Source organism: Phasianus colchicus, chromosome 3, assembly GCF_987193195.1.
Source record: "Phasianus colchicus chromosome 3, bPhaCol1.hap1.1, whole genome shotgun sequence".
Taxonomy (NCBI): Eukaryota; Metazoa; Chordata; class Aves; order Galliformes; family Phasianidae; genus Phasianus; species Phasianus colchicus.
Window position 1 is genome coordinate 49,877,865 of NC_143438.1, and position 27,740 is coordinate 49,905,604.

Genomic DNA, 27,740 nt, shown 5'->3' on the forward strand with positions numbered 1-27,740 from the left:
TTCCTATTTAAGCCAAAGAGAAAAACTGAGATATTTACAGAACAGTGAAAACACCACCTCAATGCCACTGAACACCACAGAACAAAAGAATGTTCTCTCCACATCCTCCATTCCTTACTCCTCTCTCCAGAGGATCTCCAGCAACATTTCCTGCACTGGAACCTCATGATGCTATTTAAGAACAACCTGAACAAGAAAGGTAGCATTGTTAGTAACCACCTTGCATGTGTTACATTTCCTTTTGAAATAGCCTGTGCATCTTCAAGCCTCTCAAATTTGTAAGTGGAGTATTCCTGAATAACAATTTCACTGATATGCAAAAGATTCCTTCACTGACAGCCTGGAACAAGTACTGGAATGGTTTAAAAAAAAAAAAAAAAAAAAAAAGAGAGAGAGGCAATGTGGAAGATTAATATTCAGTGTAATTGCTTACTTTTACCCCTTTACCTGCTAAGTTAAAATCTTCACTGTAGTTTACTGCTTTTCAGTGTGGGACTACTTTCCCTATTGTCCACAGCTTAGAGTAAAAAAAAAAAAAAAAAAAAAAAAAAAAAATACTTCTACGCTCAAGATGAAACAAGAGACCATTAAGTGTGCCAGAAGAGTATCTTTTTGAGGAGGTAAGAGCTCAGCAAAGCTTTTCAGGGTCACAGCTTTGGATGTGAGCACCTATATCTCATCTTAAGTGATTAAGTTTTGTGTGTTTTTTTTTTTTAATTTAAGTTTTAAGCACCCTTAGATCTCCCCAACTTTACTGAGGTAGTGTGAGAATAAGCACATCAAAGGCTGTAAGGCAAAAAGATAGAGTTGCATTGGGAGTTGAACCCCAGACAGGAAGGATTTAAGAGAGGCACATTCAGTATTTCCTCACCAGTGAGTGCAAAGTAGAAATAAAGTTCCCAATTATTAAAAAGAAAGAAAAAAAAAATGTAGAAGAAGAAAAGAACTGCGCGTCTTTGAATGAAAACACTGAAGTTCCTCATTATCTGCATGAGCCAGAAGATTCTGACTGTAAGTGATTACTTACAAAAAGGGATAGCAATTTGTCTAATTCATCTACTATTGCCTGGTCCCTTCCACATTCAACTGTGCACTCTGTGAATCTGCTTTCACGTAGACTGGCTTTTTAGGATCAGTCATTTTAAATAGCTTAACATCCACTCATGGATTAACAATAGAAGAAATCAGTGGACTTTAAACTTATTTTCTTCTTAAAGGAGCAAACTCTTGCATTAATTTGCTTATCAGCAATCAAATAGAAACATTTTCCTTTTTACCAGGACAAGATTCTTCTATGGTGTCAGGAAACAATAAACAAAAGGAAGAAAGGTAAGAAACTTAAGAACTAAATGAAAAGTGAAGAATGAAGACAAAAGTTTAGAAAGATAAGACTTAGAATATTTAACAAGTAGGCTGAATGATTGGGTTCAACTTTAAATATCAAGGGGGATAACAGACTACATAGCGTGCCTTAGTTTGGAAAGAAGGAATCTGATTCTCACTTTCTTTCTTCCTACTCTAGCTCATAGAAAGAGCCAAAGAACATATGAGGACACATTTTATGAGATCACTTTTGGAGCTGCAAACTTTAAGGTGAGGTAACTTTACTTAGCTACTCATCTTTGAATGATAAATCCACTCACTGCATGAACTTCAAGTGAACTACTTACATTGAGCCAGGTCTGCATTAAAAAGAGAATAAAAGCAGGGACTGAACTGTGAGATCCTGAAAGCATTTTGTTCAGACAATCTTAGCGTTTTGTAAAATATGCATGTCTGATCATGCTTGTAAGGTCTGGAAAAGGAGAATGGTACAGTCTTTACTTAAATGATAATATAACATTACACGTTATTGTAGAAACACTTCACCAGTGCATGATAGCTATTCCTGTACAAAAACAGACATTTTTTGGACCTGGGAGTTGATGGAACATTTCTTGAGAAAAAGTAATGAAGACCACTAACATTTCTCACAGATGAAATGCTAGCAAAAATGTTAACTGCAAATCATGTTTTAATTTGAAACGTCCATCATATTGGATCTTTAGCATACAATATCTTTATACCATTAGACAAAAAACAACTAAAAAGTCATGTATAGGAGATATGTCCTTAAAGCTAAAATGCAAACTAACTTAAAATGATTCTTCTTCTAATCTGATGTAACTACTTACTGACAAGCAGTAAGAACGAAGACCCTTTAATCCAGCATGTAAAACAATGCACAAGAAAGATGTAGAAAGGATACTATAATGAACTTAGAGTCAGACAGAAGTTGGAATATCTTTTTCTATAAAAAGATACAAAAGATGCTTGCTGAAGAAACATGTCTCTTTCCCATTCAAAAAGAAGTCAATTCTGTAAGAGTACAAGAAACGTTAAGAATGAATTTTACACTCAAAGAAGCATTTCTTAAGTTCCAGTCATCAACAAATGCAATTGCAATGTTAATCAAAATTTACTTTTAGTCAATAGCAAAATAATGGGGTTTTTTTTGTTTCTAAAAGATGACTTTCTCTGTTCTGCCCATTTCCCCTCCTCAGAAGGAGGCATATAATCCTGATAAAAATATATACTTCGTAACCAGCAAGCCTATAAACTATGCAAATAATACTCGATTTGCAAACCACATTTACTACACTTGGCTGATGGAAGAATGATTATTCTGTGTCTCAATTCACTAAGAGCATACCAAAATACGCAACATTTCCTGTACCCCTAATAGCTTCCACAGTTTAGTAAACACATTCCACATATTACAGTAAAAAATCTCAGATAAACCTTTTCTTCCACAGAGCAGTCTTCATTAATACAGCCTAGAATGTTATGGAAGGAAAGGAAGGAATGCTATACACGTTTCATGGCAATTGTACCGAGGTCTGTAACAACACGTGGTTTGACTTCTAAGCTATCTAAAAGGAGGCAGAACCCCCAAGCCTCAAAGAGTGTGTATTAGAAAGCATACATTATGCCCTCTATCGAAAATTACGTAATTTGACAGTAAAATGTATAAGTAAGCCCATAATTACCTTAAGTGTCTGCCACATAGTCAACCCTCTGGGCTCACAAGTCAAAATATTATGCTAGAACTCCCAGAGAACAGAGGTAAGGAGAAAAGGGAGGGCCAGGATTAGGGTTAAACACTACCCTGAACCGCCTCCTCGACTCCATGATTCAGAATGGTGTGGGACTTAAAGCCCTTGCATGTGGGAGCAGTTTCTCTACCAATGGCTGGGACACCACAGCCAGCCTCCCCACATCTTATAGAAGTGACCGTACTGACATTTGCATCCAAAATGAAGGAGTGACAAAGGAGAGCGATACCATTCTGAAACATGCAGCTCCCACGTATATGACTCACCTGAAAAACAAAGCATTGGCCATTTTTTGGCAATGCGTGCATAAAACAGTCCACCCATTATGCCTTAAGAAACTGAAATGCAATCTGCTTTTTGTGGGCAGCAGAGATCCTGTGGCATTTTTCACAAGAGCAGGAGGTTTGCCACATTATTCTTGGCCAGGGCTTCCTGTCTCCCCCTACTACATCTCATGGGTTTTAGCTGCTATCTTCTGCAGTACTGGCGACGTATCATGGTACTGTAGATAAATAGTTGTAAAAAAGATTCGGAGCATAGAGAGAGAGACTGAGAGGTATTGTACAGTTCTTAAGGCATATCAAATGTAAAGCTTGTCCCACATGTGAAAAACAATACTGACATACTGAACAATTATTTATTAACCAGTTACATCTGGTATCCCCTTTCAGCACGTCATCAGATCCACTAACTGAGGTGTAGTTTCAAGAATATTCTATGAAAAGATCTGTGGGACTTACAGCAGAGAGAATTTTTCTTTGATTTTGTACTGAAGCCTATGAATTTTGCAACAGGTAGAACTTAGTCTTTAAATTGTATCGGGCCTATTTCCACACCCATAGAGGAGAACTACACAAGTAATTTTAAGCACTTTCGGCACTGACCAATAACTGAAATGCAACAGAAAAGTCAATAGCTTCTCATGAAGCCAACTCAACGTAAGCAAACTCATCCTCAGCAATAAATCAGGGTCAAATATGCTTATTATTTGACAAAAAAGTACAAGTTGTGTAGCTTACCAAACATGCTATGAAGGACAAATGTTCCCACAATTTGGGAATATTATGCCATATTTTCAGTGCTATCCACTATGGTATAGGAAGCATTAGACAGAAGTCAGAATGTTAATAAAATTGGTTAAAAAGTGACCAAATCAAGAAAGAGACCACCATAATGAATGACTGTGCAAATAACAAGATAGGCTGTAGACCCGAGCGTACAGCATCTATGTTTTTGGTTCCTACAAAAAGCAGTATAAAGTTAGTCCAGCAGAGGCTGCAGAATGAAACTAAGTATACTGAATGGGTTTTGCAGTCTGCTGTTCTTACTGAAGTACCCAATGGGAATAGCAACACTATTGTGGAGATCCTAGAGGCAAAAAGGGAACAAACAGTGGAAAAGTGAAGAGTGAAAAAAGAGGGAGAACAGACAAGAAGGAGAGACACAGTGGGATGCTGCAGCACTGGAGAAAATCATCTCCACCCTCCTCAGCCAAAGGGAGAACTGCAGGGATACCTAACCTGCTGATAGCTGAAAATATGATAGAAATAAAAGCATACCTCCAGAAACACTCAGTAAGAGCATAGAAAGTATAAAGATAACAGGAGAAAAAAAGTAGAGCCTCAGCAGCAAGAATAAGCATACCAAATAACAAGAGAAAAATCAAAGACAATGACAGGTGGAGAAGGTCACAGAAGTGGCAGTATCTACTTTTAATGAGATAAACCTCATTCTTCATTTCCTCAGCCTCTGCTTTTGAAAGCTCTCATCATGGCAGACAAGGAAAGCTTTACTGCTTTCAGACTAATGAACCATGGGAAAGCTCCTGTAACTACAGGGTTAATACCACTGACTGTCAGCTTTTTTGGAAAAGCTATTTGGAAGTAGTTTGTTAAGTACTGAGTATTTTGAAAAGAGTGTTGGAAAGGCAGAGATCTGAGTGCCACAGAGAAAAATCCTGAGAGCAATCACACAATCCAAAGAGTATTTGAACTCACTAGTAGAAATCCTGCCCTCAATGAACATAATAATGACATTTCCATTGGTCTCGATGAAGCAAAGATTAAAACCAGCAACTGATGGACTTAAATTGAAAAACATTCTCCACTCAGGCTACACAGATTCTTAGGAAAGGAAAGATTGTCCTGTAATGCAAAATATTCTAGTCATAACATTGTAACAAAAGCAAACATTAAAACTGTTCAAAGTATTTGAAATGCAGTTTAGAAGAATAATTAGAATATTACAGAAACCTACGGTTATTGACATATTAAAATAGTTCAGGACAAAGGATGTGTTGCTTAGAAACTGATTGCATAGGAAAGATCAAACACATTAGATTTTTGCAAAATCCAAGCATCAGTTCTGACCACATACCGAAATCAGATAATAGCAATGAGAAATAAATGCATACATATGAAAAAAATATTAATGTTCATTTATGTGTTAACAGAAAAATTTATGTGTTATGCGCTCACATGCTGAAGCCTACGTTTGTCAGAGAAAGGTAAATCAGCAACTGCCGTTTCATTTCCCTATCCATCACTTTTACAGCTGGTAGATTTGTAAAGTACTTGGAAAACTTGACCCCTCTCCAGCCTCCCCCGCATGAGTCACCCAACCTTCCTCCAGTCATTAGGCTGCACTTCCTGCTGGGATGCAGCACTAAAACAAATGCGAGACACCACTTCTGGTCATGGTTAGAGAGGTAATAAGTCAGTGGCAGGTATTCTTATGAAATTTAAAATGAACTTCCATATATTATACATATCGATGAAGTGCCAGTCCATGACACCACCCTATACAGAGTTTTATTTCTAAAGACATTCTGAAGCACTGCAATTCATTCCCTGTTCCAAAAACATACTATCCTTGTTTATACACAGGCAAAATAATTTACTGTATTTCATGTGCTTCATAAATATTGCAGACAAAAATATTAAATCACTTTATTTGTATGTGTACAAACTTAACATAACTTTAATAAACTATATTAAAGAGTGAATTTAATCCAAAATTCATAGATCACTTTTCCAGCATTTCGTATTATTATTTAATCATTAGCAAATACTCCTTGACATGTTCAAGTTTTTTAGAAGTTGACTGCCAGCTCAACCTTCCTAGTTTCCCTCAATTTACTATGAGAAATCTCAGTTTCAACATGTCTTCCATACATCTGCATTTCTAGGAAAACCCCATGTTCCTTACCCCAAAATAAATCCCAGATGAAGCATCCATTGAGATAAGTGATGACACTTAGTCAACCAAATTTAACTAAAAATTTACCATTTTCTGTCCATACTCTCCTGGTATTTCAGTTCCAAACTTGCCTACTATTGCTCTAACTGTGCTAAAAGAACTGCTGTCCCCATAAACTCCTTGGCTTCACTCCATAGTGCACACAGGAGACACAACGCCTTTAAACTTCAAGGAGTTCCCATTGCAGTGTAGAAGAAGAAAAATTCAGAGATTATGGAATAATCATCTCCAAATCGATCAATTTCCCCCTGAAGGTAAAAAACTGAAAGAAAGAAAAAAGTTGAACAGTTTCAGCTTGCCTTCTTGAAGGGAAAACACCCCCAGGGCATGTTGTAGAATGATCCCCATCTCTTTCTCCTGGTGCTTATTAAGAGGTCATAGATTTCAGTTACACTACAGCATTCCCAAAAGATATCCCCAGCTAAGGACTATGACCTCTTAGTAGAGGTATAGGGATATAAAATTAGGAATATTCCCATTAAGAAAGAGTTTGCCTCATCTATCAGTCATTTTGGATGATTTTTTGAAATTAATGGTGTATCTGGTGCCTTGCAAAAAATGAAACAAAACAAAACAGAAGAGCTTTCATAAAAGGAACTGCAGGTTCCAGTGTTTTCTGGAAATACTGCACACTGCCAGGGCTAAATTTCTATCTGAACATCACAGTGGATTTTCACAATGGAGTATTTGATATAGTAGGTGTCTTTCTCAAAAAGCACAAGGTACAGCTCAGAACATCTTGGATGTACTAATACACACCCTTTATTTGTCTTATCCCTTCTAAAAAAAGTCACTTTATGGAAGCAGCAGAGGTTTTACAATCACCTTAGACAGATTATTAGGCAAAAGCCACGCAGGGAATGGAGGTCTTTGAGGACCTTTCTCCTCCTGCAATTCCATTTTCCATAAAGAGAGGCTTTGTGTTGTTGTTTTGTTTTGTTGTTACACCCCTCAGATGACGCTTGGAAGGATAAACTGAGCCCATAGAGGTTATGTGTTAGTGAACCACCATATCACTCAGAAGCCTTAATACTCTATAACTGATTGTATAAACATGAATTAAGGCTCTTCTACAGCTGTATTAAGCAAAGTGTAAAAGAGCTGTGGGGCATTTTGTTACATTTGGCTTTCAAGCTATGAATTTAACTGCTGCATATATAAGTAATGATAATCCGTTGTACCTCCCATTCCGTTCATTTCTAAATGGTAATTAAAGCAAGCACCAATAATAAAAACAGCAAGTATTTCAAGAAAATAATTTTAGAAGGTGGAGGAAATTCACCGTTTAAAAAGACAAGTTTTGTCATGGCAACAAGACACATTTTGTAATACACTAACAACATATTATAAACATTCCGGTAAAATAGAAGCATGTAATAAAGAACAAGTATTTACAGAAACTGATTCTCTGAAATGTTGTAGTGAACATGGACTGTAGGTGTATATACGTGCATGAATGCAAGACGTGATCATTATTTTATTTTTAATAATGCGTCTATTAGAATCACACACGTGAATCCCCATTGTGCTGAATAAAGGCCAGGGTAGCTATGACCCTGTATCAGCATCAGCTTTACAATTCAAAGTCTGTATTACTAAGGACAGTGAAAAAGCAAGACAAGCTTGGCCACAGGATCCATATTGATTACAGCAGTAATTGGAAGCAGCATAGTTATCATAGGGTAAGTAATGACTATTTTTCCTTCTTCACATATGTGCCAGTGTTGATGACTCTCCCTACCCCGCCCCCCTCCCCTCCAGGCAACTGTCTTCCTTGGACAATGAGAATTAGGAATTTCAGATGCGTAGATCTAATAGTGATTATAGTACTGCTCTCATAAAACTGGAATAAGCTCTGGCAGTTACGTCCTCCACACAAGTGCTTGATAAAGGTCAATGGATTACCTCATGTCATCACCTGGCAGATCTCAGAAATTGGATCCCCTTCTCCAACAGGAGGAAGTGTCATTTGAGCAATGGGAGATCAAGGTTAATATTCAATGGGAAAGGTATAGTAGCCAAATGGTAACACAGAGAGATAGCTTGCACTGCCCACTTGGAAACACTCTGTGAGGAAATGGCTTGACCTTTAGAACACCCAGCAGCGGTTATAAATAAATGCAGCAACAGATTGTCAGTGTAATAAAGTGAAGTCCTATATCTAGCTAGGGCACATTTTCAACAGAGTACCAGGGAGACATTTGAGCTAAGTCTGAAAAAGCTTCAGAGCTGGACAAGTCAGTACTTGGAGACAGGGGCAATTGTGCAGAGCTAGCCTGATAACTAAGAAATATCAAAGCCAGTAGAAGAATTATTTGCAATGCTATTATAGCCCTCCCCTGAGAATGACCTAATGCTTTTACAATCACCCACAATGGCATGTCAAGTACGTCTAATTGATGGTCTCATAGCCCTAAGTCAAAAAATACTACGTAGTCATGTCCTATGGCAGAGCTTAGGACTACAACCGTAAGTCCTATCACTAAGCAGGACTTGGGATGAAGACACTTAAGTAAAATAAATTGTTACCTAAATATCTTTTAAGTTCATGCTGAAAAACAGTCTGACTGACAGGCATGTGGACTCTTTGGACCCACAGAACTGAGTACTGTTGTCCTCAATATTCATTCCTTACCCTCAGCAAAAGAGTACTTACTAAGAAGCTTTGAACAGAAGTATACAAAAGCATGGTTCAAATGTACGATGCCCAAGTCTCAGGATGATTGGATTTATATTCTGGCCAGAAATGAATACTTTGATGCATTTAACATCACCTTGGCAATCTCTGCTGCCATGTTTCATTCACTTAGTAAGGCCTGGATTGTTGCAAGATGAACCCTAATAGCACCAAATACATTGCTAGACTATTTACATGTAAAATACAGCTTAGAGACAGTTGTATCATGAACCAGATCCAGTAACTACAGCTCTGGGGATGCCTACATGAATTCCCTTCGCCTCTCTGTACCACCTCTCTGGCTCAGCAATCAATGCTGCTCACTTCGATGCCTTGGCACAGGAGAAGCTGTCTCTGTCCATGGTGCTGGGCTAGTCCCCCTGATTTCTAGCTGTTTAGGGACATCAGAGCTAGGAAAAGAACTTGCTGCTCTCAAGCATGCTCATGGTCACACCTGTGAAGCCCGTGTGAATGCAGACTAGATATGCCAGCCCCCCTATCCTGGATGCCATGGATTAATTGCCTTTTTAGGGAGGGAAAAAATCAGGCTAATGTAAGAGGAAAACAGGAAACAGAAGTTAGGAGAAAAAGATGAGTGAAAGATGCAAAAGAAGCATTGAAAGCTCACTGGAAGGCACCATCACTTGCTTCCTTCCCTGCTTCCAAATAGAAGAGGAGTTCTGGCAGTTTACAATCAGTACTTATCAACAGGTTTATTACAGGGGTTCCCCGAGTCAAAAGTATCAATTTCACAATACAGACATTGGTTGCCTTCATTTACAAGGGGTCACTGACAGACAAGTCAGGAAGTACACTACGCTGCTTTTAAAATACTCGGGAGGTGAAAATCTATTGGTTTTATGACTTATTAACAGTCTCAAGAGCAGAGATTAATGGGTTCTGAGCAAAAGAGGGAGGAGTTTATGCCTCACTGCCCACACTGGCCATTCATCATGGATCTATTGTCTCACAAGGTAAGCACAGGGGTTTTGAAGAACAACAAGAAGGCTATGCAGCCTACTGTCACAGATTTGAGGTCCAGAGCACTGAAGTTCACCTCACATTTGAGCAATATACAAAGATACCTACAAAGTTTTTACTCAATTTTGATATGAACACTTATGAGTATAATTATCAAGACCTTCATCTATCCTCCCAAGGAGCATACAGTTATGCATATAAAGTTCTGTGAAGCAGATTCCCCAAACTACCATGAAACTAGCTGTGGCTATTTTGTAATGCACAAGAGTCTAATGATAGGGTTACTCCAATAGGTATGTTTGGAAGACCAGACTCTCAGAAGGCTGCTTCACAGAACAGCTACACAACAGCTCACTGCTGAGTTTGATATTATGATCTTTAGAGGCAGAAAATGTAGTTATTACCCTATTCCCCATCTTCCCCAAATATCAAAAACTTGGAGTTGCAGTCCTGGATCACTTAATTCTGAAAGGATGCAAGTCCACCATTTGCAAACTCAAAGAAGTGTGTTGAACTATGTCTGTTGGCTGAGGATGGAAAACTGGAGGAGAGGGTCTGTTTTCCACTCTCAGTCAAACAGAATGTCATTTTGCAGAAAAGAAGTCTGAAGTCTGTTGATCTAAAGCAAATGGAAAAGTAGAAGTATGTCTCTGTAGAACAGCAACTGGGAAATCCTCTAGGGAAAAAGAGAGGCCTAAGCTCAAGTCCTCAGTCCAAGCACTGTTTATCTTTCATTCAATAACCATTTAATGTAAAATCCATATGCAGTCCTTGGTGCAGGAATTCTCAAGAGAAACAGGGTGACTCTCAAGTGAAGTAACTGTACTCGGCAAACAGTGCTTGGCAGTGTGCCACTGGCTGCACTGAGGCTGATGAATATGCTTTTGGTGCATCACAGATTTAACTTCTTAGGGTCCTTATTTTCAGAAGCACTTTTATCAAGCTCAGATTTTTCTTTTTTTTTTCCTGTAGAAATGATCGAGGACCCTTGCCACGTATCTTTTCACCGTACACATGGTGACAAATGAAAATCAGTGAACAGTACTTGTTACCAGCAAGAACAGTTCTAGCTAGGATATCAAACCATGACAACATTAAATGCTCTCAAGGTCTATCTTGTAGTCTCACTGTGTACAACGTACATCCTTTGGGACAAAATTCCTCAGAAAGTTTTCAAGTCTTCTAGTGAAGAAGGTGGTCCCGGCACTACTAACTCATTCAGAAAGATAGAAGATTCCTGGGCACTGAGAAGACGAGAAAAGCGGGAAGAGAATGAAACCATTATAGAGGAATCTCTATTACCTCCTGTTTGGTAAGCCCATGATACTTGTCATGCATGCTTTCTGTAAAGTTGTTAGAAAGCACAACCTCTTTCTTTTACACATACAAGAAGGTAACGATCTGCTTATTGACCATGTGAGAGGACTGTGCTCATGAAAGTTAATTATCATCATAATCAGAAACAAAGAAATACTCAGCTAGAAGTTACCAGCCTAGTGATACTCCAATGCTGATGGAAAGCAGCACCCAGAATAACAGGTACCCAATATACCTGCTGGGAATATTTTTAGATGATGCACGAGGGGACCTTCTGACCACAGCTAGGAGAGCAGAACTGCATCTCTTCATTGGCATGGGATTCATAGCAGTAACAAGTAACGTTTTCAGCATCAGTAACAAGGTAGGCAATAACATGAATTATAGAATCGTAGAATTACTCAGGTTGGAAGGGACCTCAAAGATCATCAAGTTCAACTGCAGCCTAACCATAGTACCCTAACTCTAACAAGCCTCTGCTAAATCATATCTCCGAGCACCACAACCAAACGGCTCTTGACTCAACTCTACCTGACATACTTACTCAACCTGTCAAACCTCTAGCATTCAGCTAGAACCCAAAGCATAAAACTAGGTCTATCTAATCAGCTAAAGGTAAAATAAACACCCCCAGTGGAAAAATAGCTTATGTCTTTTCCTTCAGAACACCCTTAGTATTGAAAGTATGGTTGCATATGATTCAGTAGCCTGCTTTCAAACAAGTTTTACAGCTGGTGATACCAGCATGGCTAGTATGGAAGTTACATAATGTGCACTAGGTTTACTGGCATTCAGGACAGCTATCCGCTGTGTATCAACACTTCCATCACTGTTGAGCTATTCAACAAGTCAGCCAACTAGATTGGCGTATTCAGTGCATAACTGATTGAGTGCAAGGCAGCACCATAGGATGCTCTTATTATGACTTCTGATTCCAAAGCAGTCTACAGGATCATCAAGAGAACCAAGCTCAGTGACAATGAATGCCTTTGTACACACAAAGCCAGAGGAAAGGCAGTTCTCACCTACACAGGGAAGACATCCTAGAGTACAGCCCCCAGGGTTTGGATGGAAAGGTGAAACAAACAGCATAAAGCAGTGTGCAGAGGAAAGAGATTATCAGTGAAGAAAAACATTAGGGCAAGTGTCTGACAAATTGTGTCTTATACTAGCATATATACCAGAAATGCAAAAGATTATTTTTTTGTCCAGCTTCTCTCCAGGAGATGAGAAGCGAAGCTGGAGGTTTATCGGCAGTGCACCAGATTTGATCCTGCACTTACAGTCCTACAGTGGGATCCAAATTGTCTTATACTAGAAGGACAGAAGATTCATAATCATACTGAGTCCTTTACTTATGTACACAATTTAGAGGATGACAATGTGCAAGTGATTCATGAGTTATTAAATGGAAATACTGCAGGAAGGATAGAGTGAGAAAAGCATTAACTTCAGAGAGAAACACTATTAAAACCATATTTTTATTGCCAATCTTTTGTAATGACTAAATTAATATAGTACAGCATCTTATCTGTCAGTGACTATAAAAGTACTGCAAAGAATTTTATTTTAAAACTTCCTCCCCTTTATCCATTATCTGTATTTCACAAACATCACAGAATTTGTCAGCAATTAACATAAATAAATCATCACCTTTTCAGAAAGCTTCGGTACAAGAATTTCAGATAGCAAAAAATACTATTAAATAGCTCACAAAGGGCTTGTTCCATCCCCCACGGCAGTCAATAGGAACCTTTTCATTGACTTCAATAGATATTGGATCAGACCCAAATTGAAAACATCAATAGCACACACATTAGAATAAAAGATCAGCTATGCCCTCCTCTAGAAAAAGAACATGAGTTCAATTCAAATGGCAGATTACAGGAAGGAACCAGTTGGGGAGAACTTTTTTTCTTCTCCCTTGAAAAAATCTGCAAGAGGACAGCAACTGAAGATTCTGAGAGCCAAATCTCACCGGGTTGTAAAGTATCTCTCATCTTTCACTATGCCCTGAATAGGTGACGGTGACTGACACTTTGAGAGACTGGGACTGCTGTTTAATAATCCAGCTAATCAGTTCCCTTCTCCCCATTTCTGTCTTTGGTTGAGAGTGGAATGAAGATTCAGCAGAGGAATATCATTCCTCCTCCTGAAGCGTTAATGCTTCAGAAGAACACACAAAACTAGAAGCCCCAGTATCAATTTGAGAATCTACAATGGAAAGCTCCATTCTCAAGCATGGTAGCAGGCTGGGAGAATTAGTGTCAGCCAAGACACTCTGACACTCAGCTCTCAGATTTCATACTCCAGGGATTTACTAAGAGGTGCTTTAAGCCACTGTTATGCCCTCTTGTATGTTCCACCAATTTCACTGTTGCTCTTCCTAGTATATCTGTGTGGAAAATAACTCTACAGCTAGGTCAGTAAGCACAGTTCACAAATTCTTGCATACAGAGCAGTTCCCTAAGCATCTCAGAGAGTACCTCCAAAGCTCAGCAAGATCTAGACAAGCCGCAGCTTCTTGCTCAGAAGAAACTCAGAGTTCATATTTGAGTTCTGAAGCTCTACAAACTGAGGAGGCTGACAGCCCTGGCATTTTTAAATAAATAGGAAACTTTCTAAACAGTCTAGATGACTCTTCAGTCCCTGAGACGAGGTCCACAATGGAAAGATCATACATCAGGACAGATGATGCAATCTGCCCTCTTCCACATACGACACAGGCAATTTTAGTAAACCTTTTGACTTGCTTTAGAAATTAACAACTGAAAAATAGCTTAGGGTGTCTGCTAGTTTCATAGGGCATCCTCCAAAGGGAGAGAACCAGAGCAGTAATGTAACATCTTGTTGCTTCGGAAAGACTGTGGTGAGATGTACAACCCCGTTCATGATAGCACTTTTTTTCAAAAGCTTTTCATTTAAGCATGGCACCCAAAGGCATGGATGGAAGTCCAAGAGAAAGTCAAGAATCCAAAGAGCTTGCCTGAAATTCTAAAAGCATGCTTTTATATTGTCAAATATTTACTGTGCTTCAGAAGAAAAAGGTAAGCTGCTTGTCTGACAACTGTTTGTCACTGATAAACTAAAAACAAACAAACAAACAACTACCTAAAAGGATGAGATTTATTATAAATGTCATTCTTATTATTAGGTCATACATGCAATTTCAGATCCTAGACTGAATTCATGTCATTAGCCACCTGTTTAATATTCTTGTGCTGGAGAAAGAGGGAAACATCAGCTTTGGCCATTCCATACAGACATTTCTCTCAACTTAAAGGTGTATTTTGGGTATTTATTTTTGGAAACTGAGAAAAACTGGCTTTTTGGCAACTTGGTATCTCAGAAGCATCCATAGTTCAGGCTTTTATTCACTTCATCAGCTTTCCAACAGTCTGATCTCTACTCATTCACTAACACAAGTTTCCTTAAAAGAGAGGCAAAGGTATTTTTAGGGACTTAATTTTCTTCTAGATTAATTTTCAATCCCCCACTCTTTGATACCATACATATTTTCTTGCCTTTACATGTTCACCCCAAATTGACTAATCCAGTATTCTTGTTTTCACTCTCATTTAGCACTGCAATTCTGAGCAAGAATGGATGTTTTCAGGAACAGCATTCCAGACTTCTTCCTACATACTGTTCTCCTTTTCCCTTTTTTCTTCAGTTTCCTAATTCAACTGTGCAAGGACTTGTCACAGCATTCTGATTGCAGAATTAAAGCAGAGAACCCAACTAGAAGAAGGAATCCAATTTTTGGTATAGAGGAAGAGCAGCAACTAACCAACTTGAAAGGAGAAACTGATATATCACATCAAAGTGAAAAACAGGGATGAATAAGTGTGATCTGAAGTAGTAAATGGGAGATGCGGTGGAGAGTGGGCAATGGGAAGGCCTTGTGAGAGAGGGAAAGAAGAGACAAGCTGAAACCACCCATTTTTCAAAACAGAGCAAAAGAAAGAAGAAAAGTACAAACAAAAGGATATGAAAACATCAAGAGTATTTTAAAGTCCAAGGAGAACATCCATACTGACTGAAACCACCAGCAATATAGAGAAATGCATTCTAGAAGTTTGTAGAAGTGATTAGAGTATGACTAAGCTGACTGTATCTGAAGTTATAACATTTTAAAAGCAAGAAAAGGCAAAGAACTGTATTAACAAAAGTACACATTTCTCCTTCCATCAGCTTCTGCCCACTTATTGCTCTTCTGGTCACCTTCTTTTTGTACTTCACCCTCAACAGCAGCACTGCCACTTGAACTTTAAGTCATCCTCTCATGAGTCTACTGAAACCAAAATAACCTGGAAAGCTCTCCAAACATGAGCATGCACACACTCTCTTAAAGCATTCCCAAATGGGAAGGATGTCTTTCCTTGTTTACAGTGTTCTAATAGTGAAAAGTTTTTATCATAACAGTATTGCACAAAAAATACATTTTACACTGTAGAGGCCAAAACTCAAGTTTCATCTAATAAAAAATATGTCCTTCTGTTATGAACATTCTTCTGTTGATCTACTTGAACTTACTGCATGTACCATTGAAAGAGCTACCAAATCTAAAAAGCAAAACTACTTCAGCAGATTTCATATGATGTCTATGTCAGGGGGCTGTATACAGTCATTTCAGAGGGGAATTCAGCTCAGCTACAGGTTCATTCACTCAACTCTATTCAGGTCAGCTGTATTTGATCAGTACTCAGTTTTGCTCCATGACTAAGACCAGGATTTCATTTTCTTTCTATCAATTTGTTTGATAGTAACTTTCAGTTAGTGATTATTGTACAGTCATTTAGAGACATTTGTATTTATCATAGTAAACTAAAGCAACATCCAGCCCAGACCTACAACATGCCGTTGTGTAAATTCATCTATTATATAACCATACTTAAACCCCATTTACAAACACCCTCTTGTGTTCACAAGTGACTGAGGAAAATATTCATATAAGCAAACATGGAAAGTTGAACCAGGCACACAGACAGCTAAAGCACACTTTAAATACAGTGACAATGCAGTAATTATCCGTACACCCTTCACTATGAAGGAAATTTATAGTGCCCTATTTACAGTATAACGCTGTCCTAGAACATATTTATAAAGGTCTCACCTCTAAGCATTCAAATGCAGAAGTAAAACAGCTGAGAAAGGAAGAGGGAGTTCAGAAGCAGAAAATAGGAATCAGAAACAGAACAATGGAAGAAGCCACAAAGTGGAATTGTTTACCTGTCAGTTGACATTGATTAATCTTGTGTTCTGTGATATCACTCAGTGACTCAAACACCTGGAGGCAGCTGTCACAGCTGTGCACAGCTTCTTCTTCCAACTCCTCCCCTTCATCCGGCCTTTTCTTACAGTCTAACACTTCTCCATCTTCTGTCTTGTCTTCTAGTTTACAGTTAGGGTCTGAAAGAAAATCAAGACCATGACCTCAGGCATCTAAGCAGAGAACTTTTAAAGAAAGAAAAAAAAAAAAAAATCATAGGTTTCTTATTGTAAGGATGAGAAGAAACACATTTGGCACCAGCCTGCAGAATGCTGTAGATTTTATTGCTAAATAAGCAAAAGAGTTTCATTCATTAATCTTTTTTCTAATCTTGATGAAAGGAAAATTCCTCTTCTGTTCCCACAAATGCAGCACTTCTCACTCGAGCAGTTCTTCCATGCTTCAATGTTAGGTTTGTCAATTTTATCAGAGCTATAGAAGCTGCTTTGATCATTATAAGAAAGGATAAACCACCTATGCAATTAGTTTTCAATTAGAACAAAAATCAAATCAATGAGTGTGCAGGAGCTTCTTTTCACTGGTAACTACAGCATTTCACAGGAAACTACCAGAATTAAGAGACTAACACACCTGATTTACATAAAGACAAAATTAATCTTTATTTCACAGCCCATTCCAACACTCCATCACTGTGCTGCCTGACACAAACAATGCCCCAGAAAGATGAAACCCTGGGTCAAAACTTTATCTATACCTTGAACTTGTTTATGACTTCAGACAAACCCAACAAAGTTCCTGCATTTGCCAGATCATGGAAAACTGGAAACTAACTATTGTAAAGTCCAAATGGGACACAAGGAGAGCTTTGTCTGTTTGACATGTTAACAAGTATTTAGAGGAAAGCAGAACAGTTCCAGCCTCAGAGTAGCGATTTTGAACCCAGCTGAAACTCCTAAACCAGAAGAAATGTTCTCACTCATCCCTATGCCCTCCGCAGAGAAGCCATGCAATTCACTGCATTGCCTCAGTCCTGCTGCTGACCAATGCAAAGTGAGATAAAAAAAAATCTAGGATTTTTCCTCCTCCTCTGAGGAACAGAGAAGGTTTAACTGCTCCTGACTTTTCGCCCACTTCACTAAAAGCTTCCTTCAAAGACAGAAATAAAACCATCTGCCTTCCCTAATAAAGCAAGCTGGCACTTAACTTTGTTTTTCCTTGGGAACCACAGTACAACAAGTGAAAGGCAGAAGAAAAACGGTTGTGTACATTCCAACAAAAGGAATGCAAGTGTTTCACCACTCTTCCCTTCTCCTTTTTGGCCACCTCATTTTTCCCTTTATTTGAGAGCTGAGACTGAGATGAGTCATTTTAACAAACAAGGATAAACTCACATAATGACAGGGGGTTGTGCAAGTGCATGTTAAGATGTTCCATCCTTTAGCCAAGTGAGAGGCTAGCTGGCTCCGTGTCCACAGTGATAGCACAACGGTGGCTGTGGACCCAGTTCAGTGAGTGGTCCAACTGGTTAGGATCACACACAGTCACATGAGAACAGAGTAACCAAAACGTGCTACCACTACATTCATATTAGAACAGGGATGAGGTGAGGAGGAGGAGGGGGATTCCACTCTAAAAGTCTTCTGCCAGCACCCTGCAGGGATGTGGACACAGCCATCCCCACTCTGCCCAGTGTGCAGTGTGGGCATTCTGATGTCCGCCACAAGGGTCAGGGCTCTCCCCATCTGCCTGTGTCCTTCAGGTCACGCTGCTGCACCCCTGCCTTCAGCTGTTCAGATGCAGACAGACCCACAGCACATACTGGAAGAGGCCCATGTCAGGAAGCCTTCCTCATGCTATGTGGCTCGTGATCAAAACCGAGGAATTTCTTTGACAGGGGTAAAGGGCGGAATTTATTTTTAAAGGAGTTGTATTACAGAGGAAAACCAGATTAATTTTAAAAAATAAAAAACACATTCTGAAGGCAAAAACGTATTTGCTGTGCAGCCAGAGCACAATTTTTGTGTGACATTCACAAGGTTCTTGCAAGCATAAAAACTTCAACTTGGGCAGCAGCTTCCAAGTAAAGGAGCAGCCTGCACTTCCACAAAGCATAAAGGGATGCTAATCAAGCACACGAGTTGGATGGAGCTGTAGCTATTTTTAAATGCTCTAAATGAATCTAAATAACTCACACTGTCACATAGTTTTCCAAGATATTTTGCAACTTTAATAAAAGTCCTTAGAACATCACAGGGTTCTTAGCAGCTCAGAAAAAGAAATAATTGTCTTAACTGTTGCAAACTGACCCAACATCATTAAGCACTTGTTGGAAGGCACCATGTGCACATCGCTGCTATTAGTTGTTCAGCTCAAGCTCCAAGTTTCATCTCATAAAACTGACAGCACTCAGGGAAATGTGGGCACTGGGTTTGAATTTTAACATGAGTATTTAAATGCTGCACATAAAGTTTACAGACCTGTTTGTTTTAAAATAAGGGTAGTGTCTGACTCTGCTTTAAGTACAATGCCGAAGGAAAGAAAAGGGAGGGGAGGGAATTCTCCAGACTTATTATTCAGAAGCACTTGCACTTTACAGGAATTCAGCAGCACACACACACACGTATGCACATGCACCCTTTAATGCACAAAAGCCTGAAGAATCACTCCATTTAAAGCTTCCTACTTAGAGACTAGTTATTAAAATTAGAATCATTTTAAGTCTAATAAATGTTTTGCTTCTCCTTCTGCATTTGCAGATATAAACTCTACAGGGACAGAAGTCAGTCAAGCTTATTCCCTTCTGCTGTGACTTCAGAATACATGCTCTAGCCAACTGGCACATTTGTTTTTAGGTCAACACTTAAGTGGGACCCTCTGGGACGTAGGTTCAAGTTTAGCCTGCGACAGCTTTGTGAAACGAGTTCTGGCAGTCTCAGCCCCTCTCCATGAATGCATTTCCAACATGATTCGCTCCCATGAAAAGTTGTCACCTCAGAAACAAGGTGGTATTTAAACAGAGATGCTTCGTGAATAGACTCTTTTTTGCTACAACAACAAACGGCTTCTATCAAGAGCTGTTCTAACCCTAAATGATTACTTAACCTGAGGATAAGCTGCCTTACTTGTGCTCCTATTTTGAAACTCTAGAATTAAATGCATGTTAGAAATGCAATGCGCAGTCAACTATACTTTCTGTGTAACCTCCTGTTTAAAGCTCACATTCACACATGGACTTTAGGGTGTCAATCATCCCTCACATTTCTTTCTCCCAGATATCTCCAACTACTGCAGACAAGTCCCTCAACAAAGACTGGCTTGACAATAGGATTACCTTCCCCAATATCTGCAAACACCACTGTCATTTCCAGAGGCTTCCCTTTCCCATTTCAGAGACCTACTGAAAATTTTTAACATGCATCAGCAACAATACACACACCAGCTCCATCTGCAGATATCATTCAAAATTATCTGGTATGGAAAGAAGGGTCGTATTTTTGGAACAGAAATAAATTCAGTCTATTAAGGCACTTAAGAAAAAAAAAAAAAAAGAAGAAGAAAAAGAACAGTTTTATTCTGTTACTGATTACGTTAACATTATTTATAAATGGAAATTAAAAGAAGTATGATTTTCTCATTACTGTGTTCCCTGGCAGGTGGTTCTCCCTATCCCTTCTTCCTCCTCCTCATAAGGGATGTTATTGCTGTAACCTGGTCTAATAAAACTGCAACTTTGGGGAAAATGAAAAATCGCATTGGCTTAGAAGTGTTGGAGGCAATAAAGTCATGGACTTCAATTAATTTCAAGTATGGGAGCGGTTTCAGGCCAACCAGCAGAAATTCTATTCTGTCCATGTAAAAATGAGGTTTCACCACATTTACTTTTTATAACCCATATAAAAGTCAAGTAAAAGTAATGAATATCTGAAAGCCATCTTGGTGGACTGGCAAAGACTAACTGTATTCTTGAAACTTATCTAACATACTTCTGCCTGTGCTGTGAGGATCCATAACTAAACATCAAACTACCAAGAAAACAGCCCACTTTCCAACCCATTTCCCTGCCTTGCAGTGGACCTCCTTCCAAGACACTTCTGCATGGAAAAGTGCTGGCAAAAGAAAGGAAAACTAAGATCATGTGGCTATAATTATTACCAGGCAAGGAATATTTCTTCAGCTCAGTGGTAAAGTAAAACTCTGTCGCTCTCTGCTCCCAATAGTGTCCATCGCAAAACAACTGCCTCATTAAATTTCTGCAGTAAGATTAATATGCCGTAGCTGCACTACATTTATAACTTGGTACTCTATAAAAAGCACATTTAATGGTTAGATCCAGAGTGTAGATACAAAGTATTACTATAAAAACTTCTGGCAGTGTGTATACAAAGTGGGCCTTCTGTACTGCTCGCTCTATCAGAAGGGGTTTTTGTTTTTAACATCGGCATTACATTCTTGCTATGGAGAAAAACAGAATGTTAAATCTCACCTAGAAACAGACAGAGAACAGCACCGGACAGGATGGGAAATAAATAACTTGTGAGACAATGTAACCATTGAGAACTATGTTAAGGGAAAAAACAAAAACAAACAAACAAAAAAACACAGAAAAGTAACTATTTCTTGTCACATTGATCTCCGGTTTCACAGTTCTCTATTTCTTCAAATCAGTGTGTTTGTAGGAGTACAAGTGTGCTTTTTATTTCCCATCCCTCCCCACCCAAGTTTACACATAGTTAAGTGGAGAATTAAGTACATTCAGAAGAATTTGAGATGTTACCCCTCAGAAAGAAGCAGAGAACTCTCATTTTTTAAACAAAGCGTTTTTTGCACAGAGCTGCTAGAAACGAGGAAAGGCACAAAACAAAAAACCATAGGATGCAAACAACAGAAATACAAAGCGTCCCAGCTGACCACAAAAATAACTGCATTCCTCACCTTCCTGAGAGCAATAATCTCAACTGTCCTCAAGCAAGTTACTTACTCTGAGATCAGTGGCCTTTAGGAACATACAGAATCACAGAATGGCTGGCCATTCTGTTGGAAGGGACCTCAAGGATCATGAATCTCCAACCCCCCTGCCACATGCAGGGCCACCAATCCTCCACATTTAATGCTAGACCAGGCTGCCCAGGGCCCCATCCAATCTGGCCTTGAACACCTCTAGGGACTGAGCATCCACAACCTCTCTGGGCAGCCTGTTCCAGTACCTCACCACTCTCTCTGTAAAGAACTTCCCCCTGACATCCAACATAAATCTTCCCTCCCTCAACTTAAAACCATTTCCCCTCCTGTTTGTAGGCTCCCTTTAGGTACTGAAAGGCTGCAACAAGGTCACCCCTCAGCCTTCTCTTCTCCAGGCTGAACAAGCCCAGCTCCCTCAGCCTGTCTTCGTAGGGGAGGTGCTCCAGCCCTCTGATCACCTTTGATCTTTGAACATTCCTTACTCCAAAAGGTGACCTCACCTGAATGAATGAGATTGCTCAGAAGTGGCACTCCTGCTCTTCACATAAAATTCTGTAAACCAGTACCAAAGAATGCTTAAATAGCACATCCTCTTTGAATTCTCAGAATCAAATGAAATTTGGAAAATTAAAGAGTCCTCATTGTCATAGAGAATTAACAATTATTTCTCCACAATTACTAATGAAACATTTTCCCATGATCCTGACTCAAACAGCAGTTTTGTTCACCTTATTCTTCAACAGGACAAAGGATCCAGAGATCTGGTACCTGGTCTTATCTAACTGGTAAGAAATTATACAAATAAATAAAAGAAATAGTTCTTATCCACATATTTTACAAATGTGAAAACAGTTTTGAATGAATATTCAAGTTCATCTGAAATGGCATTGGGTGGGTGTTTAGGTGGGGGCTGCAGAAGAGGATTATTTCTGGCAGCAACAAAACGAAAACCATGCTGGATTTTCTGAAGCATCTGTTGATGACATCTCATTGTCTTGAGCTACCTGAGAAAGAATTTTTAATTCTTAGGAACTGAAAAACAAGGAGGAGAAAAATCCATTGTGAGCCCCTAAAATACATTCTAGGTTGAAACCAAGGAGGAGGAATACAGGCTTTTCAAAATCACCCCGATACAAAAATTCTTCACGCTGTTGTCAAACAGTAATCAAACACTAATGAAGGAATTCGGCATTACCAGTCTGTGCGGCTGTGTGTCCCACACCTGCCTGCAGGTCCTCTGTTTCATTTTCTTCTACTGTCAGAAAAAAAGGTAAACAAAACAAAAACAAAACAAAACAAAACATGTTAGCCAGATAGCTGAAGGGTTTCAAGCACGTTTACACCAGCTTCAGTTTTGAAAGCCAGCGATGCTTGTACAACACAGCCAAGAAAAGCTGATACAGGACCACTGCAAAGTGCACACAGAATACACTGCTATAGGGAAGCTACGTGTCGGAGAGTAGAGTGACCAAATAGGTTTCATGCCTTAAAAAAGGAAACGAATTTCCTCTAGGATATGTCTTCAGTGCACTCTGCTGTATTTGATTATGGAAGTAAATGAGGGAATAATTCTGGGCTTTAAGATTCTCCTCACTCATTCGGCACGGATAAGAGAAAGCCTTCTCCTGGCAGACGGGAGAGGTGTGCACTAATTCATACATAAGCTTTTAAAAAAATAATAATAATCCTATATTCAGTAGCAAGCATCTCAGCAGTGCAGACAGCCTTGCAAAGGAGAACTAACCCCATGCTGTTTTACTGTATACACCATGCCAGCATCTTTCCCTTGGCTCACAGCTTTCCAGAGCAGTAGAACTAAAAACAATACAATTCTTGTCAGATTCACTATTCAGAACTTGTTGGGCCAAAGTGAACCTAACAAGAGCCATTCTGCTGCTATTTTGAAAAAATTAGAGAGCTGTTCTGGTATGCTCTGATATGATGCCTAAGTAAGATTGACTCTCCAAAGTCAAAGCAAGGGAAGGCAGAACCGTTTCCCTTTTATTCTCCAACAGACTGAGGTCTTTGAGTTAGGGAGCAGCGGAGAGAAAAGAATTCTTTCTCCCTCCACAGGGGAAAAAGCTGAAAGGGGAAAGATTGCACTTCTACAGCATTTCCACTTTCAAGAATTCAGGCCTCAACAAATAATCATGCAACTGAGTTAAAATCCAAAGCTTTGGGGACCTTTTCCGGGTCCCTGGGATAACAGAGTGCAAGACATTTAAATCTAGGCACATATTCAAAAGAAGAAATATGCATACACACTCCACAAGTACCTCTTTTCCTCCTCCGCCAACCCCAAGGCTTCATACAATTGGTTGTTTCTAGAATCTGGGTTTCTAGAAAAAAACACCAGTTTTCATGAGGACACTCTTAGGATACCAGAAACTCAAAATACATAAGAAAGAGTCCAGTTCAATATCATGAAGGACTCTAAACAAGCTCTCTCTCTGCCCGGAGTTATGGCTAGTACACACGCTCTTCTCACATCGACAGAGATCTGATAAAGTTTCCCCAAGCCCCAGAGTATGTAAAATACTTCACAAAATAAGAATTGATGAGCTGACTGTTTCACTTGAGCTTGCGTTTTGCAGCCACAAAACCACCACAACTCGGGCCGCAACAATGCAGCGTGTTTCTCTTTGTCATGCAAAAGCAGTCACCCCAGCAGCCCTCAAAGGCGAAGGAAACTGGTCAGACAAAGGGAGCAAGGGGAGCAACCCAGGAAAAGGAGAGCTTCAAGGGACACGTGGTCAAATAAAAGCTAAGCTAAACAGAGATTTGTCACTAAGGCAGCACGGATCAGTAAGGTTTATTTATACAGGAAGAAAAATAATGAATACAACTAGTGTACAATTAAGAAAAATAAACACCCACAACCTTTTGTGATGCCCTCAAAGCCCCCAGCAAAACCTGTGAAGCAGTAGTTCTGTCTGCCCCGATCATGCCCACCACTAGCTTGGATTTATACCCAAAAAACGATCTCAAGAACTGCAGAGTTTAGCGCTCCATGCCCCGAGAGGAAACCCATTGTGGCTATGAGTACCTACTGATCAGCCGCAGCAAGGGTGCCATGCATAGCTGTTATCTACCAGTGAAATCCTCTGCCACCACACCTCTCAACTCTGAACTCAGCCCCAAAAGGTCATTTAGGAGCTCCACCATATTCAAGTCTCCTGAAGGAACTGAGGTGGTGCCCAAACACTAACTTCTTAAGAACCAACTCAAGTGAGAAACTTCAAACCCAAGCACTGCTTGCCCAGAAGTAAACAAGCTCTCATTTAAAGTGCATCTCCACTTAAATGTTTGCAAACCAAAAGACAAGAGTTGGTCCTTTCGATTTTTATGCACTGAATTCCTCCAGCAGCACTAGACCCTCACTGGCTGCAGGAAGGGTGCATGCTGACACATGCTTGGCTCACAGCTGCACCAACATGGTTAGATCTTAAAATGGAAATAAAACAAATGTGGATGCTGCCTAACAAATTGTTCCCATGTCCACTTCTGTCGTACAAAACTATGCCAGTGTATGCCTTGTGAAACCAACTGGTTAAAGATCATGAAACTAGATGATCTTTGGGGTCCTTTTCAACCCAGGCCATTCTATGATTCTATAAAACTTCCCCACTATTATGAGATCTGAAAATTCAGAGTGATGCTGAGGTTTGCTTTCAGCAGAGGTTGTCTGCTATGTCTTTACCACACTAAAAAAAGGAAACAAGCATCAGAACAAGCAATGTAGTGGTTAGCATCTTTCTAAGTTGTTGTTCAATCTTCCTACAGAAATTTGAGTCCCGAAAGAACCACGTAGGACACAGCAGCCATGGCACAAAGACTTGCTAATATTCAGCTGTCAGGAAAATTAAACTTCATTTAAAAATTAAAAAGCTACCCCACAAAATCCACAGAATAAGGGAAACCTCATGGTTAACACAACTCATCTACAAAAGGGCACCTCAATTGCCTTTGCTTTAACCTAGGCCATTCTTCAAACATTCTGGGTATGCTGCAGCAGGAAAGATTCAGCTGGCAGCAGCTAAATTCCTGTGATTTATACCTCTCCACAACTAGATTCTGAAAAGTTCAGTCCTATTTCAGCCAGTGACCACTGCTAAACTCACCTACCTGTGATCTTCATGTGTAAGGGACATTACTGTGCCTGAAGTAAACAATTTTCTTCAGGAGAAAAAGGTAACTTTAAGCAAAACTTATACAGTGATACACTATGAACGCTGCTAAGCAAAAATCTCTCTCTAACACTAGAATGAAATGTAACTAAAAACAAAACAAAACAAAAAATAAACCACAAGCATTATATGAAAATAAAACAGTAGCATGTATGCACTGTTATTAATTCAAACGTCAAAATTAGTGATACTCTAGGACTGTAATTGTGCATAGGGGTGCCATCTTCAGCACAGCATTTAACACATCTTGGCATAAGAAAAGATAAACTCTAGATAACAACGTGATAGAATACCACTAAAAGGAGAGGCCTCAGGAAACCAGAACAATAGCTTATGAATCCAGACCCTGAGTAAGTGATGCTACTGCTCAGTAGCTCTTCCAGATCCACTTGAAATAATGGTGTCATGAAAGCAGCAATATCCCTTGCCTGTACAATTATGTGTTTGTGACCACAGGTCACTTATCTTGTTAGCTGTTGAAATTCTTTTTGATTGACTTATCTCTTAAAACAAAACATCAAATCCCTACCACATATTTTCCCAGTGCAGCTTTCAAAAAACAAAACCACCAAGAAACCCAAATACTAAAATTTCTAAAAAGCCCAGATCAACACAACTGTGACATCATATTTCTTGAGAGTGAGTTGGTTGCTGATTTCTTTTTTTGTTTGTCTCAACAGAAGAAAATAGAATTCCAGCATGTCAACTCCATCTCCTATTATAAAAGCATGTGGCTTGGACAGATACCAGTTTCTAAAATTTCCCTGCAAATATGCATCTCTAAACAGAAGCTGCATTGATGTGAAAGGTTAGGACACTTCAGCCTGGTGCAGCTGGTGCCCAAGGCAAACTGTGCTTCACCTCAGAGCATCTCTCATGCTTGTGCTAGAGAACATCCACACTGAGACCAATTCCACCTTTTAAAGTAAATATATATATATATGTAAGTAGTACTATCGAAGACAGTTCTGGGAGGAAAACCTCTGGGGATATTCATATAGTGGTCCTAAAAATTGAGTTAATCTCCTGACTGCTCCACAGCAACACCAGATGATAAGGGAGGATTTCACCCCTTCTACTTACCAGTTTCTTCATAGGACAAACAGTTGGCCTATCAAGGATTATTTTATAAAGTTAGTACAAAATATACCCAGGTTTCCTAGTTTGCAAAATGTCACTCACATTTCACTGCCTAACCCCTCACTGAAGAGTTAATCTGTAGCTTTAGCATTCTAAGGAAGAGCACAAGTCATTTCTGGTTGATGCCTGGGAAAAATCTTGTATGGCAAAGAAATGGATAAAATTAGAAACGTGAAAAAGGACATTTTCACTGAAAGGGAAGCCTTGTGGAGAACCCTGGCTAAGATTTATAGCTTCAGAGCTATTACAAACTATAATGAAATAAAAGCAAAAGATAATTGAAAAAAAAAAGTCTATTTTCTTCTAGTCTAGGTGGGTTAATAAATTAAAAAAATAATAATAATAATAAAAAAAAAAAAGAAAAAAAAAAAAACAACAACAACAAACCCTGCTCTGAATGTCTGAGCCTCTTTGTTAAACAAAGCAGGAGAAGCCACATATTCCAAAATAAACCATAAAAATAGACCACTATTGATTTTATCCTTCCTAAAACACATTCCTTGAGAGATGTGAAAATAAACCTAATATAGCAACCAAGACTGTCAGAGATAAGAAGTTTGGAATATATATATTTTAACTTGCACTTAGCATTTCCTATAATTCAATACCTGATCCATACATTGCCATTAGCATACGACCAGTAATTCAATTTAAAGCCATCCTGCACAAAAAGCCTTTTTCCTAGGACAGAAACTTCGCCAAGTGCCTCTTCTATCTACATGTTTGAATAATTTCTGCAGACAAGTAATAGAGACACCAGCTGCATTAGCATAATCAATACACAATTTACTGAGTTACCCAGACAGAACAGAAATAAAGCCTGTGTGCCGTTATTTCACTACCTACAAATTACTGTAATTTCTGGAAGTATCTCTCTTTTCTTCTCTTTCCTC

The 27,740-nt window shown here is 39.1% G+C and overlaps 1 protein-coding gene across 12 annotated transcripts in view; it reads right to left on the bottom strand.

Moving 5' to 3' along the window:
- ZNF521 (zinc finger protein 521) overlaps positions 1-27,740 on the bottom strand; it is a 231,713-nt gene that overhangs the window by 190,623 nt on the left and 13,350 nt on the right. For 4 of the 12 annotated variants that reach the window (XR_016465140.1, XM_090137486.1, XM_090137490.1 and 1 more), the window contains 3 exons: positions 23,797-23,859; positions 22,716-22,775; positions 16,561-16,740 (listed from right to left, as the gene is read on the bottom strand). Coding sequence is in view for 11 of the 12 variants with exons in the window: in XM_090137486.1 (XP_089993612.1) it covers positions 16,561-16,740; positions 22,716-22,775; positions 23,797-23,859 (303 nt within the window). In the remaining variant the exon portion in view is untranslated. The remainder of the gene's footprint in view (positions 1-16,560; positions 16,741-22,715; positions 22,776-23,796; positions 23,860-27,740) is intronic. The other 8 variants (XM_090137487.1, XM_090137482.1, XM_090137489.1 and 5 more) reach the window with 4 other exon arrangements.